This window comes from Carettochelys insculpta, chromosome 1, assembly GCF_033958435.1.
Source record: "Carettochelys insculpta isolate YL-2023 chromosome 1, ASM3395843v1, whole genome shotgun sequence".
Lineage (NCBI taxonomy): Eukaryota > Metazoa > Chordata > Testudines > Carettochelyidae > Carettochelys > Carettochelys insculpta.
Window position 1 is genome coordinate 74,666,146 of NC_134137.1, and position 18,087 is coordinate 74,684,232.

Below are 18,087 nucleotides of genomic sequence, written 5' to 3' on the forward strand. Positions count from 1 at the left end.
GCTTTGCCACCTCACTGCTTACCTCATTTTCTAGATCATTGATGAACAAGTTGAACAGGATTGGTCCCAGGACTGACCCCTGGGGAACACCACTAGTTACCCCCATCCATTGTGAAAATTTACCATTTATTCCAACCCTTTGTTTTCTGTCTTTTAACCAATTCCCAATCCATGAAAGGATCTTTCCTCCTATCCCATAACCGCCTAATTTGCATAAAAGCCTTTGGTGTGGGACCGTGTCAAAGGCTTTCTGGAAATCTAGGTATATTATGTCCACTGGGTGCCCCTTGTCCGCATGTTTATTAACCCCTTCAAAGAATTCTAATAGATTAGTTAGACACGACTTCCCTCTGCAGAAACTATGCTGACTTTTGCCCAACAATTCGTGCTCTTCTACGTGCCTTGCAATTTTATTCTTTACTATTGTTTCTACTAATTTGCCTGGTACCGATGTTAGACTTATCGGTCTATAATTGCCAGGGTCTCCTCTGGAGCCTTTTTTAAATATTGGCCTTATATTGGCCATCTTCCAGTCATTGGGTACTGAAGCGGATTTAAAGGATAGGTTACAAACCACTGTTAATAACTCCGCAATTTCACATTTGAGTTCTTTCAGAACCCTTGGGTGAATACCGTCTGGTCCTGGAGACTTGTTACTATTCGGCTTATCAATTAACTCCAAAACCTCCTCTAATGTCACTTCAATCTGGGAGAGTTCATCAGATTTGTCACCTAAAAAGGCTGGCTCAGATTTAGGAACCTCTGTAACATCCTCAGCCGTGAAGACTGAAGCGAAGAAATCATTTAATCGCTCCGCAATGGCACTGTCTTCCTTGATCGCTCCTTTTATATCTTTGTCATCCAAGGGCCCCACTGCTTTTTTAGCGGGCTTCCTGCTTCTAATGTATTTAAAAAATATTTTACTATAGTTTTTTGAATTTTTGGCTAGCTGTTCCTCAGAATCTTTTTTGGCTTTTCTTACTACATTATGACACTTAATTTGGGAGTGTTTATGTTCTTTTCTATTTTTCTCACTAGGATTTGACTTCTAGTTTTTAAAAGCTGCCCTTTTCTCTCTCACTGCCTTTTTAACATGGCTGTTTAGCCATGGTGGTTCTTTGTTAGGTCTCTTACTGTGTTTTTTTATTTGGGGTATACATTTAAGTTGGGTCTCTAGTATGGTGTCTTTAAACAGTTTCCATGCAGCTTCCAGGGATTTTAGTTTAGTTACTCTACCTTTTAGTTTCTGTTTAACTAGCTTCTTCATTTTAGTGTAATCCCCCTTTTTGAAATTAAATGCCAGAGTGTTTGACCGCTGCAGTGTTCTTCCCAACACAGGAATATTAAAAGTTGTTATATTGTGGTCACTATTTCCAAGCGGTCCAGTGACAGTTACCTCTTGGACCAGAGGACTAGACCAGAGATCTAGTCAGGACTAGATCGAGAATTGACTCTCCCCTTGTGGGTTCCTGTACTAGCTGCTCCAAGAAGCAGTCATTTAAGGCATCAAGAAATTTAATTTCTGAATCCTGTCCTGAGGTGACATGTACCCAATCAATATGGGGATAATTGAAATCTCCTATTATTACTGTGTTTTTTATTGTGATAGCCTCTTTAATCTCCCTTAACATTTCAGCATCACTATCACTGTCTTGGTTAGGTGGTCGGCAATATATTCCTAATGCCATATTCATATTAGAGGAATGAATTGTTATCCATAATGATCTATGGAACATTTTGATTCTTTTAGGATTTTTGTTTCATTTGATCCTATATTATCCTTCATATATAGTACCACTCCGCCACCCGCATGACCTGTTCTGTCTTTCCGATATAATTTATATCCCGGTATCATAGTGTCCCACTGATTGTCTTCATTCCCCCATGTTTCTGTGATGCCTATTATGTCAACTTCCTCCTTTGATATGAGGTACTCCAGTTCACCCATCTTATTAGACAGACTCCTAGCATTTGTGTAAAAGCACTTTAAAAAACTACCACTATTTATATGTCCGCCTTTCACAGACGCCTTGGATTTTTTTATATGCGATTGTTTCACATCTGATCTTGCCCATATATTATTTCCCACGTTCCCTATCTGACTAACTTCTAAGGAATCCCTATCTATGGAGCCTCGTGTAAGAGAAGTCTCCGTCCGATCCAGGTGCTCCCCCGCACCAATCGGCTTTCCCCCACCTCTTAGTTTAAAAACTGCTCTACGACCTTTTTAATGTTTAATGCCAGCAGTCTGGATCCACCTTGACTTAGGTGGAGCCCATCATTCCTGTATAGGCTCCCTCTACCCCAAAAGTGTCCCCAGTTCCTAATAAATCTAAACCCCTCTTCCCTACACCATCGTCTCATCCATGCATTGAGACTCTGAAGTTCTTCCTGTCTATCTGGCCCTGCGCGTGGAACTGGAAGCATTTCAGAGAGTGCCACCACAGATGTTCATCAGCACAAAAAACTGATGCCATGCCTATTCATTAAAATACAAGTAATATGCTAGTCAGGAATTAAGGCTATCATGAAGTAATTTCAGTAACATGTCTACACACTTGACTTTTTATGTTGTCTCATACGGATTTCTTTGTGTGAAGTTTGTTAAATTTTTGAAAGGTAATTTCTGTGATTTATGGGAAGGAGTTTCAAACAGTGAGGCTACGTCTACACGAGCCAAAAACTTTGAAATGGCCATGCAAATGGCCATTTTGAAGTTTACTAATGAAGTGCTGAAACACATATTCAGCACCTCACTAGCATGCAGGCGGCCGTGGCACTCGAAATTGATGTGGCTCGTCCAGATAGGGCTACTTTTTCGAAAGGACCCCCGCTAGTTCAAAGTCCCCTTATTCCTACCTCATTAGCGTGCGGGTGTCCGCAGCACTTCGAAATTGACGCAGCTTGCCGCTGCGTGGCTCATCCAGATGGGGCTCCTTTTCAAAAGGACCCCAGCTACTTCGAAGTCCCCTTATTCCTATGAGCAGCTTATGCTAATGAGGCGCTGAATATGTGCTTCAGTGCTTCATTAGTAAACTTCGAAATGGCCATTTGCATGGCCATTTCGAAGTTTTTGGCTAGTGTAGACACGGCCTGAATAATACAAATCAGACTTTTTAACAGATATTTTGATATATGCATAATTTATCTTTTAAGCAAATTAATATTCTAATTTGAAATTAATTACAGCTTTTTTCACATGTGCAGCTATAGTATTGTTAGTTGTCACTATTGCCAACCTTTTTCCTTCCTCTCATTTTAATTTATCTTGTAGGAAAAACAAATATATAACGAAACAGTTATTTTGGTTATGGTTTTATACTCTTCTTTAATCCCAGACTCAAATTACACTGCATAATATGTTTTTTAAAAAGAGACATTTTATAATCCCATAATTCTTAATTAAATGAGCTTCTGAACAGAGTTTTTGAGTGAAGTGCAACACTCATAATCTTTCAGTGCTTTGCAAAAAACATTGGATTCATAGGGCTTTAGAAGCAAACTGAAAGTAGGTCTCCTAGATTATACAGAGGTAGAAAAAATGTATTGTGGATGACAGTCTAGTAGAGCTCCTGCTGAACAGACCCTTTTAATACTTCTGAAACTGAAATTATGTTGTTAATCGTGTGTTATGGTGCTTACAGGCTTGGATAAGGATCTTTTTAGTTATTTTTAAAAAATCAAATTTCCACCCATCTATAGCCTAATGGTAATGAGTCAGATTAGCATCTTTGACCAGATTAGTGACATGAATGTAAAGTCCTATGTTATCTTCTGCTTTATAATTTTATTTGTCTTTTAAAGGTTATTATAGTCCTGACGTGGCCAGGTGGAGTTAACCTATACTGTTAAATTAGTGGATACAAGTGTATGTTTTGTTAATATATTTCTCTAAGTGAAACTTCAGATTTATTGTCTAGTTTAAGGCCACTTGCTGTGGCAGTAACATTTAATCCTGATAAAATAGTGCATTGTTAATTTTGTAAGCCTTTTACCATTTATTCAAGACCTTTCAAAAACTGAAGTTTAATGTCATTTTCTTTCCTTCTTCTATTCTGAGTTTGTTTCATTCTTTCTCCATGGCAAAAACCAGCCTCCCTTCAGGGTATAATTTATATTGTAGTACTTCACACAAGATTCTTCATGCAGTATTTCAAGTCCATTTGGTAGGCATTTCAATGTGGAGAGCACTTTGCTAAGGAGCTAAGTATTGATGTACTGTAGGAAAATTACATGATGCTAGCACAAATACTGTATGATTTGTTCTGATATTTTTTTCAAAATGTACACACCAAATTCCTCCTAAACAGTAAGAGGTAAGACCACCAAATATGATACTCTGCTGCCTCTGGACATAACTGAAACGCAACGTAAGGGTTTGGTGGTGCCAGGAAAATGGGATGTACTTGAAATGGGTTTGGTTTTCATAAACCTGTACAGAAAATAGGCAGATGACAGGGATTGGCTGGGGCAGGGGGGCAGGTACATTCACCTCCATCTGGGGCTCTCTCAGCCTTGAGCTTCCCATCCACCACCAGACACCCTTGAGGGAGAGTGTTGGGGGGAGTGGGCACTGAAGCTCTCCTCTACCCTTATTCATACAGGGACATTGTTGGCTGTTCCCCTTCATCACTATTAGGGAAGAGGGGAAACTGCACAAACTTAATTGACGCAAGCAACTATAGGTAAATGTGCTTGTTATTTAATATTTGTTACAGTAGAGCCCAAGATCCGGATTAGGATCAGGGTCCATTGTCCTGTGTGTTCTAAAAAGAAGTAGACATGATCCTTTTCTCAAAGCACTTACAATATAGGGAAACATACAGTATACAAAGAGATGGGAAGATGGAGACAGTTGAACGTGTGTAATAGGAGAAAAGTGAGCATTGTGGAAGAGATGGTAGATCATACAGGATCATGTAGATATTTGTAAGAATTGGCTAGATCTTGTACAGAAAGGGCAGATAGGATCTTGGAAGGAGTCAAAGTTAGTAAATAGTTGTGTTTGTGATTTGGTGAAGCTGAAGAAACTGTTGTTTGTCAAGATTTTGGACATAACTGAATGAAGACAGCAAATTTTTAACATAAGTAGTTTATGTGGTCATGGGACCTTCTATAGAGGTGTTCAGGAGCAGCAACAAGGAAGTAGATCTTGGAAACGAGCTAGGATTCATGTTACACAGGACAGACATTATGTTGGAAGAGGGAAGACAAAGAGGAATGGAAGCATTTGACAGCAGATTCCACAGAAGAAGATGATTGAGAAAGTCAGAGATGTCCTGACATAAATGCATAGGTAACTGTGGAAGGTTGGGTGGATGGGCAGTGTTCCAAGAAGTGAGATGCTAATAGCAAAGAAGGAATGTAGAAGTCAGAAAAGGAAAAGTACATAATTAGAATAATAAATAAAACAAACCCCGCGGCCAACTCTGCATATCTATACAAGTGACACTATCACAGGACCTAACCATACCAGTCACACCACAAGGGCTCATACACTTGCACATCTACTAATGTGATATATGCCATCATATGCCAACAGTGTCCCTCTCCCCTGTGCATTGGACAAATCAGTCTCTGAATTGAAGGATAAATATACATAATTCTGACATCAGGAATGGGAACATGCATACCTATAGGGGAACACTTTTAACCTCCGTGGACGTTCAATAATGGATTTAAAAGTAGCCATTCTTTTACAAAAGAATTTTACCACAAGATTACAGAGGGAGACATCTGAACTGGTATTCATTTACACATATGGTACCTTTAACATTGTCCTGAATGGAGATTTTAACTAACTTATGCATTACAAGGGCAATTTCCCCACCTTTCATATTTGCAGGAATAAGACATCTCCCATGTAATTGGCTTCATTAACTGGTCTTTCTAGTGACAGGTAACACCCCCTCCCCTTCCCTTCTGTATAAACCCTGGATTCTGTTTTTCCAGTTCATTTTCATCTGAGGAAGTGAGCTTTACTCATGAAAGCTCATGATCTAACATAATTGTTAGCTTCTAAGGTATCACAGGACTGCTTGTTATATGTATAATTAAAATTATGTCAAGCAAGTGGCCATTTTGGTGAGTGAGACAGGCAGGCAGCTAACAAGGGCCAAGAACAATAGATGAAGATATTGGCTTGTGAGCAAAGGAAGGGAGAGCCAGGTATTAGAGAGAGAGAGACACGACGGGAGGGAATGCAGGGGAAGAAGAAAGAAGACTCAAATAGCATGTTGTTTGTTAAATGGGGTCTTTGTCATTATCACTTGTTACAATGCTATCTTTTGTTTTCCCAAAGATTCAAAGAAGAAGAAAGATAATTTTTAAATATTGCTTTACAGACTGTACTGTAGAAAAGCTAAACTGAATTGGAATATGTGTGCTTTCAGTTTTTCAGTGCGTTTATAAAGGAGTGAAAATACACTAAAATTGCTCTTATTCAATTTTTAGTTTTAATTTTGGTAGATCATTTGTGTTTCTGGGGTTCCAAGGACCAACAGCATTAGGAGCAGAAGCTTTGTACAAGCAAGGAGTTGTGAAAACTCTTGTTTTAGATTATCAATGGCCTTTACTCTGAAGAGTGTGTCACTCTTACAGGTAGGCCCTATTCCTTACTGTGAAAGGTAATTTATTCTTCAAATTATTTAGTTTCTGACACTTTCTTGAGGAAAACTATCAGTCCTGTGAAATAACATGTAGTGTTTTTCATGGTATAGGTAACTACCGAATAGCTTCAAGCTTTACTTAGGCTCTTAAAAAGAAATTGAAATGGCTGATTCAGTGCACTCTTTTGAAAAAAATCCAGTACACATTGCTAAACCTTCAGCCACAATTCTTTGCAGGTTAGTCTGTCTGTTCAAGAGAAACCTGCATTCAAGAGACAGACCAGGTTAATTCTTCACTCTTAAAAAGAATAGTGTTTTTATTTTCATGTTGAAGACTTTGGCAGGCAATTGTAGGAAATCTTAGATTGTCTTCACCCTCTTGGAAAGTAAATAAATGTAAAAAATTTTTTTTGCTTTCAGTGCTGCTGATTCCCTGCGAAGGAAAGACACATTAACAAAAACTGAAAATTGACAATGATGGAAAAATCAAGTAACTTTCCTATTAAAGTTGTCAGCATGTCTAAGTTTAAATAACTTCATACTGACAGCATCATCTGTTTATGAAAATAGGGTTTAGTGGTTAAGTCCTAAGGCTTATTTTACTTCAGTTTGTGAAATTGTAGATTTTATTTTCTTTCCTCTGGAGGGCAAAAAATATTCAGTACTGTGTTGAACTCAGTGTTGCAGGAAAAGAAGAGTGGAAAAAATGTTTCACTATAGACTGCATTGTAGCAAAGCTAACTGAATTGGAATGTGTGCACCTTTGGCTCTTCGCTAGGTTTATGATGGAGTGGCAGTACAAAAAGTTGGTCTTACTTTATATGTAGTTTTAATTTGGACTGATAAGTTGTGTTTCTGGGGTTCTGAGGACCAACAGCAAAGAGTAGTTAGGTTACTTAGATTCTGAAAGGTCAGTAACAGTGTTTGCTGTATCTGTAAATTTAGAATAACCAACACTGATGCATAGTAAGTTTGATTTCAAGAGCAATGAGTCTAATGTCAGTAATACATAATTTGGCAAATAGGGCAGAGGTCTGTGATTTGTCAAATATACTTCTCTCCCCCCACCCCCGACACACTGAGGTTTGGGTGGGGTGCTTGTAAGCTTTCCACAAGACAATTACAGTTACACAGAATGATTGATGGAAGAAAGCTTTGTAGGTGAATAGCTAAAGAGTTTCATTGCATAGGCCGTCAACACATTTATTTTATCGAACATATTTGGTAACTGTTATTGAACAACTGTATTTTTAGACGGTTCTCTTTGTTTTCTCTGGTCCCATTCAACTGCTGTCTTATTAGTATCTACAGCTGAAATTTTAATTTATCACTAATGAAAAATAGAGTACAATTAGAGAATCTTAGCATGTGAAGAAACTTTGTATTAATTATACAGTCTGTCAAAAGGATTTAGAGTACTGTATTGCTGAGGGGCCTTGTTTATTTAATCTGTATTTTAACATAGAAACTTTTTAGAGGCTTAAGGAAGGAAATGCAACATGGATTGTAATGGGCCTTGGGAATAATCACATACTTTTAACTCTGGAAATGAAAGAAATAAGAGGATATAATGCTGCCAGCAGTTCTAGATCCATAGTAGGCTACGGCCGGGCATGGTAATAGTTCCCATTCTACAGTCTATTAAATGACGTCTCATTACGTGTTCATCTTATGCTCCACAAGGTACTCTTTTCAAGGATGATTCTAGAACTGCCTCTTCAACCCCAATTCTACAGTGTCTGAAACCCATTACTTAGCCCTTACTTCATTGCACTTACCTTAGAATGAATGAGACCTAAAATGGGGTAATTCAAAGACAGTACTTTGCTACAGCATCTTCCACCCATATTCAAAGTTGTTACTAACAAAACTTAGCTGATTGTTGCAATACCCATTTGAAGTAGGCATTATTTTATCCCCATTTTGCTAGTAAGGAAATTGAGGCACAAGAGAGATTTAAGTGAGTGGTAAGTAGTAAAAAAAGAAAGTTGGTGCCTGAGCCACAAATAGAATATTCATCATCTGACTCCCAGTCCTGAGACTTAACTACAAGACCAATATAAAGTATTTGTTAAAGAATTTTTAAAAATTTCAAAACATAATTACGTCACCGAATTGGACACCCACTACTATATATATATACCTTCATAAATGTTGATCAACTTCTGTGCAAGTGAAAATAATGATCTAGCTCTGTCTCATATACTGAGAGCTATCAACTATCTGTGTTCTGTTGCAGGAGGTTATTTGAGGGGCTATCCAATTGCCAGACACTTTCAGACATGAACTATTGAAAAATAGATACAACTTTAAAGAGAAACTAAAACCTTTACAGATAACAGAACGCGAGATATCCAAATTTGTAATTTTCAACCTACAGGTTCTGAAAAATTTTGATTAAAGTACAAAAGTTTGTGCAATAATTATAGCTTTCACTCCTGTGGGTTTAAGCTGTCTTTTAGTCAAAACAATGTTTTTGTTAACTCACGTGATTTGTTTATCCCTGAGATTAAATAGGACCAGGCTTTCAAATGATAAAAATAACTGTTTGCCTCCTACTCAATGTGCCTACATTTGTCCTTCTGCTCTTACTGTAATTAATGTGGAAAGCTGTAAATTTCAAAACATTTTGATGTACTTCATATGAAAGAGACTAAAATAATCACTCTTCTGACCCCTTCTCCACATTCCTTTTGCTTCTTTCTCAATAATAGTTTGTGAGAAGTTGTTGTTAATGTTGTTTCATGTAATGAAGAATGTTTACTATTAGGTGCAATATGCTATATGTTGATTCGAATGAAGTTTTATACCAGAACCCATTTTTTCTTTGCTTTTGGATATGGTGAATGCATCAAATGTAAAAAGAAAAAAACAAACAAAAAAAAACAACACCACCACACCACCCTACATATTCCTTCTAAGTCTGTACGGGAAATTCTTTTTTCTTCTCTTGCCTCTCCCTTTATAAGGCAGTCAAAATGCATTTGTGCCCCCAGGAAATTTAGCTGTGTCCAAGAACCTAGTTCATTTGAGCATCTAAAAAGGAAATAGCTTTCAAAATAATATTCATGTCTAAAATAACCTCCAAATCATTGTCCGATTAGAACATAGATTGAAGGTTAATTTCCTGGATAAATAAAATCGATTTGCCTTTTTATAAAAGTAAGATATCTCTCGTGTTTAATATAATTTGTAATGGAACACTTTGCTGTGTTTCGCTTAACCCTTTAACTACACAGCACTATAGGAGACAAAAAGCATGATTCCATGTTAGTTTTCAAGACTTGTAGTTTCTTACTGAACTTCTAAGATACCTGTAAGACGGGTCCTTAAGTATATCATTTGACAGAACTGACGATCCTTTTTCTTCTTCTTAGTTTTTTTAATCCTATTTCTCCTTTCTCCCTTTTTTGTAAGGTTTTACGTTCCTATTCATGACACAGAAATCAGCCAGGAAGAGGGAACCATAAGTGATTTACTTACTGTGCAGGACTCTTTCTCAACTGGCATTCTTAATACACTCATTCTGCCTCTTGAGCTAACATTTCCTGTTAGCTATTTAATAGGTTTTTGCTGTGTGCAGTTATGCACTAGTCTGCTCTAGTTTGTGTTCAGTGATGGGTAACATGGGGTTAACAGTTGGGGTCAACAAGTAATGTTGCCTTTTCGGACAAGCAGGATAGTGGATTTCTGCAAAGTTGAAAAAATAACTTTTTTTATTTGAACTGAATGTGTTGTGTTTCAGCAGGAGATTCTGCCTTGAGGCAGCAAACCAGAAATTAAAGCAACCTGTACTGGTCATTTTGTCAGTCTTCAGAGCAGGATTGTTTGCTACAATATGTTTATTAATTCTTCATGTTCAGGCTAGTTTTAATATCCCTAAAACTTGAGCTTCCATCACCTGCTGTGAGAGACTGTTTAACAGTCAAAGATTCATAGATTTGAAGGCCTGAAAAGGATCATTGTGATAATCTACTGCGAGTTCTTGTGTAACACAGGCCTTAGAACTTATCCAAATAATACCTGGGGTGTCGTCTTTAAAAGAACATCTAAGTCTTGATTTAAACGTTGTTGGTGATGGAGAATCCATCACTGGTAAATTACTCCTATAGTTATGTTGCTTTGATGCATAAAAATATACTCATTTCCGGTTTTAATTTGTCTAGCTTCAACTTCCCAACATTGGATCACGTTGCATCTTTCTCTTTTAGATTAAATAGACCATTTTGAAATATTTGTTCCTTGTGTTGGTACCTGTGTATTGGAATTGTCACCTGATTATCTTCTCTTTCTTGGTCTAAAAGATTGGACTCTTTGAGTCTATCACTGTAAGTGACTTATTTTCTAATCCTTTAATGATTCTCAGGGCTGTTCTCAGAATCCTTTCCAATTTTTCAGGAATCTTCTTGTACTATGGATACCAAAATGGGACACACTATTCTACTCCTACTCAAGATTTCCCATCTTTTATGAACCCCACAATTGTATTAGCTCTTTCAGCCACAGAATCATACTGAGATCTTATGTACAGCTAATTATCCTTGATCACTCCCAAATTTTTTTAGTGTCATTGCTTCCCAGGATAGACTTCTCCATCTTGCAAATATGTTTTTGCATTCTTTGTTCCCAAATGTATACATTTACATTTAGCACTATTAAAGTATTTTCTTACACCCTGTTTACCAAGCAGTTCAGATCATTGCGTCAGTGACATACCTTCATTATTCATCACGGTCACGTGTCAGGATTTTTTCTCCTAATTTTAAGCCTAAATTGGTCATGTCATTGCCCTTAATGATGTCCCCTTGTCCCATACAAAGTACTTCTTCCCTACTTTTAATGTATACACCCTTTAAATTTTGGAGACAGCTAACATTTTGTGCTTTAAAGTATTTTTAGAGAAGCTACATACTTAGCTCTTTTAATCTTCCTTTATAAATCAATCTTTTCAGACCCTTAATTATTTTTGTTGCTCTTCTGTGAACTCCCTGTAATTTGTCAATATCTTTCTTGTTTTGAAGTGCCCAGGACATAATGCAATATTCTAGGTGTGTAATTACTTCTCTATGCCATTACTTGGTGCCTCTGAGTATAACAAAGCTATTTTTATTATCACTGCACATAGCAAATTCCTGTCTAATTTTCTGTCTATAGTTGCTTGTTGGTCTCTACAGCATTACTCCTTTATGGTTTTATGTCTCCTGTGTCAGACCTGTATTTCTGAACATATCTCCCCAGATTTATCCTATTGCATTTTTCCATGTTGAATTTTTCTTTCTTACATTCTGCTCATGTTTTTGATCTTTCAAGGGCTAGCTTCTACAGCTCTCATTGGTTTGGGCAAAGTTATCTTGCTTCTTGATTATGTGGCTTTTATGACTTTTGTAAATGAATTTGTACTTCCATGCATATATGTCTCTTCTGCAAGTCCCTGGCACATTTTCCTGCCGTTTCTGATACCTAGTTTTGAAACAATTTGAAAAAACGATCCATTATGGCAGTTTCCATGTCACTATGGCAGCTTCCTGAGTGATTATCATCAAAGAAGCAGCCATTTCTATTCATATATAATTCAGTTGTTTACTCTCTACATTTAAAACAATGCTTTTTACCTGCAGGAGGAGGAGGAAGATGCTTATGAACAAACTTTAGAGTTCCGCAGAGGAGGTGATGGTCAACCAAGACGGTCCACACGACCAACCCAACAGTTTTATCAGCCCCCAAGGGCTAGAAACTAATAGGAAAAGTTAAAGGTAAATGTGTAGCAGTGATATTTTATTTATGGTTTTCAGTTTCAAGACAAGTTCATCAAATGTGGCAAGGGATACATACTGTAGTGTTATACTATGGCATATTCAAAGTTACCATAATTATAAAGAAAAAACTTTGAGGGATTATTTTCTCATGCTTTTTCAATGATGAGATTTTTCTGGGGCCTTCAGTATTGAGTTGCCAATGGTGATCAGATTGAAAAAGAAGAATAAATTACAGTAATTTCTGTTATACAATACTAAGGCCAAATTTACGGTTCAGTGTTCCTAGGCAGAAAAGTGGGTGTTTATTAAAAAAAAGAGCTTTATTAAAATAAGTAAGCAATGAAACATGACATGGCCTGCTTTATATTTTAACAATGGTATTTTTCAGAAGTATTATGAAGCATAAGCCAAAAACCCACACCTAGAAATGACTGTTGTTACAGCTTAATGTGTGTACTAAATTGTTTTAGTGTCTTTGTAAAATATTTGGTTTTTAATAATTATACTAAATTAAAAAATTCCATATTTTCCTTCAAAATATGTTGTCTCAGGAATGATACAACAGTCTAATGTATAATCTTAAAATAAAGATTTACTGTTGTCTTTTTCAGAATCGATCCTTTGTAATTAGACAGAATAAAGCTTTACTGAATAAATTTGACACTGTTTTGCTTTTATTAAGTTTTTTTCCCTGTTGTCTTGACTATTAAGAGTTATGTCTTTTGGTTGTAAAATGTGCCTGCATGGGATACAACCCTATGGACTGAACATAGATTAAAAATACATTTGTCATTTTTTCCCCTGAATGTTGTCATGAGGGGTACCTGAATATTGACAGCAGAGTGGAGCTATCCAGTTTATTGCACTGAATGCAGCATGTTTGTTTACTTGCTTTGTGGTTAGGTGTGATATATGTATGCACAGAGGCAGGTTAGGGGTTTGTGGGACCATGGGCCAGAGTAAGTGGGGATCCAACTTCATATGCTGCCATCTGTGGATGGCTGTGGGTGCTCTGCTGATCAGCTGGGTGGCACCTGAGTCTCTTGTGAGTTGCTATGCAAGTGCTTAGCTTACAGGGAACACAGCTCCCCATCCCCGGTGTCCCTGCTGGGGAAAGGGGGTGAAGGCACAGGGGTTTGCACCACTCCATACCCCTACCTCCTTCTGGGGTACAGGGACAGGGATAAGGTCAGGGCATGTGGTTCCCATTCCTACCCAGTGCTCCTCCCTGGGATCAAAGTTGTACTTAGGACTTCTCTTCCAGGTGATGTCATGGTATTCTCACACACTGAGGATACCCCTCGTAGGAGGAAATTCCAGTTATTAGGAAAAGACAGATAATAGAAATGGGGGATTCAGTTACTGGAAATACAGCTAATTGGGTTAGTAATGACCAGGAGAATCACATGGTGAATTACCTGTTGGATGCCATGTGTTCAGACCTCTCAAGAAATCTAGGTAGACTTATATGCAGTGCTTGGTTGCGGCACATGTAAATGCAAGTGACCTAGGAGGAGGTATTAGAGAAGTTCTGGAAGCCAAATTTGGGTTGCTAAGAGAGGCTGAAGTTCAAAACCTCCATGGTAATATTCTCTGAAATGCTTCCATTTCTGAAGGCAGGGCCAATTAAGAAGCAAGAAATTCAAAGTCTCAATGAGTGGAAGAGATAATGTTTCTGGAGAAGAGTTTTAGGTTTATTACAAGCCAGGGATCCTTTTGGGGGAACAGAGAAGCCGTACCGGAAGTATGGGCTCCAGCCAAACCAAAATGGAACCAGATTGCTGACCTGCAGAATTAAAAATGCCACACAGTAGATTTTAAACAAAGGATGGGGAGAAAGCTGATTAGTGTGGAGGAGTGCATAGTTTGAACAGACACATCCTGGTAAGGAGGAGAGGCTGGACATTGATAAAGTATAGGCAGGAACTGACGAGAACCAGGTAAACAAGATTCCCATTTAACTGTATCACATGAAGGCAGCTTGCTAAATAAGGACAAATTTTATAAGTGTTTTAATACAAATTCAATAAATATTAAGATGGGTGAACTAGAGTGCTTGGTATTTAATTAGCTTATTGATATAATGGGCATCACAGAAACTTTGTGGATTCATGATAATCAATTGGACGTGGTAATAATAGAGTAATGTATGTAAGAATAACAGAATAGGTCATGCTGGAGGGGAAGTGCCACCATATAATCCAAATGTTGACCCAAAACCTCTTCTGTGAATACAGTTTTGAGGGTGCTTTTAAAACAGATTAGCAGGCCTGGCTTTAACTAGGGTTTCTCTTCAGTCTGGGCTGGCAATCTGTCTACTTTGCAGTGACAGTGAAGGTAATGAAACTTGGGTGCTGTTAGTTCTCCAGCCATATCCCACATTGATATCAGATGTGTGTGATATCAGAAAGACCCATAATTCAGGGAATGTACCCTAAATCAACTGTTTTATGATGATTACTCTGAGAAGCTGACAACAGAGGGAGTTGAGCAGATGGATTCTCAGTTCAGGGACACTTTCAGCTATGATAAACTGCATGAATTTATAGTGTGGTATGATTTAATGTACTCCACAATGAACGCCACTGGTACTTCTGAGGTGAGAGGACACAGATTTTTCTTGTCTGATCATACGCTAGACCCCCCCCTTTCTTGGGGTCCTATCCTTTTAGTTTCGGCAACTGGGCATACAAAATTTATTCCTCACTTGTGCTTTCCAAACCTCTTGAGATATGTGCAAAGCTGGATTCAAAGTTTGTGTGTGTGAGGGGGGAAGAAGTTGTATGTCGTACTCACCTTAGTAAAAGCCCTGTTCAAAAGTCAGTGGTTGTCTATAAAGCTAACAAAATAGTCAGTGATAATGAGAATATAGAATGTTCATTATATAAATGGATATTACAATCTGCCTTTGAATACTGTGTTGTACTGTGGTCACTTATCTCTTATACGAGTCCAAACCTAGGCAAGGATAATGGCTAGGGGCCCCAGCATAAGGGAGTGATTGAAAAACTTTAATTTAGTGTGGTGAAAAAGAAGGGATTTAAGAGAGGGTAAAATTTGGTTGCTCCGTCTTAGCCTTTGTCATATTGCAAGAACAAAAAGGTACTTCATTAAAATGAAAATCAACAAATTTTAATCTGCTAAAAACACTTTGCCTTGAGTTAAATTGAGGTCAAGAGTGAAATTCTAGTATTTCCTGTTGACTTAATTGGGGCTAGGATCTAGTTCATGATTAAAAAAAAAGTATTTTAGGCATTTAGAAGGATAAATAAAACATTCTCTGTTTCATAATGCTGGAAATATATGATATTTGGGGACAGTGGTGGTAATGCTTATTTCTTAATATAAGCAAGATACTAACTGATAGGCGTTACAAAGAAACTTCCCCAATGAGTAGATTAGTCTGTAATTGTTTACACGGGGCTCCTTGCGCCTTCGTTTAAAACATCGAGCACAGGCCAATGATAGAGATGGGATACAGAATTAGGTGGTTCTGCTGGTCCTATCATGTGCGACAAACACAATCTTCCTAACAATATTCTAAAATGTCAACCATGTTTTTTTATATCATGATCTCTCTAAATTAAGCATCTGTATTTAGGTGGAACTTATCTGCACAACAAAACAAACTTAAATACACTTTATCAATAAGTAATAATTAAATTCTGCTGAGAAAATTGATATATAATTTCTTTTAAAAGAGGATTTTTAAAAAAGGTTTTGTCTCATTAAGCTGAAATTTTCTCAGCATGTGTTATCCTCTTTTCAGAGAGAGCCACAATAATGTTTTAAAATATCACAATAATTTCTCATAATTAAATTATTGTTCCTCAGCTCAAGAAATTGGATACTTCCTCTCCTTCAATTCAGCACAGAATTTACTTCAACATTTGCTCATAAAGATACATCCAATAGCTATTTCTTATCCAAAACTTGGGGCTGTTTGCCAAATGCAACAAATGGCAAGTGGCAAGTTATTGGACTGTTACAACTCAACTAATGTTCTTGGTCCAAATGCAGTTCTGTCTTAATGTACTTTTAGTTATGCAGCTCAAATATAAAATGTTATGGGGTTATACATATCCAATATTCATTGTCATTTCAACTCAGTATGATATTATATCGTTTGCACACTAACAAATACCAATCTTCAGTTGCGCTAGATCAAAAAATTAAATGAGTTGCTCTCTTTTCCTACTATCATATGAAATCTCAGTAACTATGACTAAATATAAGCTATTTTAAAATGTGCAAGTCATACACTGGTGCTTGTAAATCAGTGTGCATAGTTTATATTAATAAAATGTTTAATGTCCAACTTTCATTTTTATTATCAACTTTAAGATTGCATCTGGGAAACTTCCAGTACAAAACATTGTAAATGTTTATAAAGAGCAAAATCTTTCGTATAATGCATGTTAAAAGTCTATTCCATTTTTATACAAAAAGAAAAAAGCATTAATATTTTAAGGCAAAATTATATTTACAGTTTTTGTTCTCTCATTGTATTCTGTAATTAGAAAAAGAAGTGAAATGACAGAAAGATAATAGGAGAAGAAACAGGAGGATATATGTGTATCCATGAATTTAGTGGAAGTTACTATTTAAGACAGATAGTGTAACAGTTCCAAATAAAACAGACTTCTGACTTTATTCCTTTTGGAATTTGTAATGAAGTTAATCTTCCCCTCACCTCCCACAATGAGTGCTGGAATCAGCAGTGCTGTTTACTTTTCTAGGAATGGTTTATAATTTTTATCTTCTTGGTAGAAACAATTGATGCTTAATTTTAGAACTATGTGTTTCACTAATCTGTTTGGACTCTAAAGTACAACTCTTAGTTCTCTATTTAACTGAGTTCAATAAGTTTGCTTTATGGAGTTTGTGAGGAGTCCAACAGAACCTACAATGGAAACTGTCCTGTCTGAAGTATAGGTGGTTAAAGAAAAGATAAGATTTACATTGTAGTAAATAGATGATGTAACCAAAATGCATCAGACAGGCTCTGTTGGTATCTATTTTCAGACAGATCACTATGCTGCTCTCTGTATAGTACATTTTGTGTGGGATTTTGATAAGGGCTCAAAACTGATCTGACTCACTTTTCATTGAGGTCAATGGACCAGAGATAAAGCAGTGCTGAAAATTCATCCTAGACGGGGGTGGTTTGCCCTTTCCCCATTGTTTTAAATATCTTTGGCAGGAAGGGGTGTCATTATAAGTTCCTCCACAATTTTAAATATATGTAATAAAGTCAAAATGGACTTTTCCTCTTTATCTTCTTTAGCTCAAAAGAGCTTTCAGGGCTGTGTGAATGAGAGCTTATGTAACTGGTGAACAGTCCTAAATGCTGACCCCTTCCTTGGTCTTGATTTCTGAGAACTTTTCAGAGAGTGTCATTTCCTTTTCAAAGAGTTATTCGATACTGTTCAGGCAGGAAGTAGAGTCTTTCATATGCTGTTAGTTAAAGACATAGGAGTTGTCACATGAAGATGGAAGAAATTCAGTGAGGGACAGTTGTGTTATAACTTGCTAACTTGGTTAGTGGTCGCCTAAGCAAGAGCTTTGATCTCATACATTTTTGTCCTATCTAACACAACTGATAATCTTCCTTGCCCAGAGAAATAATCATGAATAGTATTAAAAATGCTGAGTTTTATGGAGTTTGAACAGATAATAAGTACATTTTTCAAAACTGCCCGAGTCCCATTTTCAGAGGATAC

General features: G+C 37.0%; 1 protein-coding gene across 5 annotated transcripts in view; it reads left to right on the forward strand.

The window, feature by feature from the left end:
• Window positions 1-18,087, forward strand: part of TDRD3 (tudor domain containing 3) — a 345,653-nt gene that overhangs the window by 244,665 nt on the left and 82,901 nt on the right. For 4 of the 5 annotated variants that reach the window (XM_074988707.1, XM_074988715.1, XM_074988737.1 and 1 more), the window contains one exon: window positions 12,227-12,361. The exons of the other annotated variant lie outside the window; for it this stretch is intronic. In XM_074988707.1, the coding sequence (XP_074844808.1) occupies window positions 12,227-12,346 (120 nt within the window). In that variant the 3' untranslated portion in view covers window positions 12,347-12,361. The remainder of the gene's footprint in view (window positions 1-12,226; window positions 12,362-18,087) is intronic. 5 annotated transcript variants of the gene reach the window in all.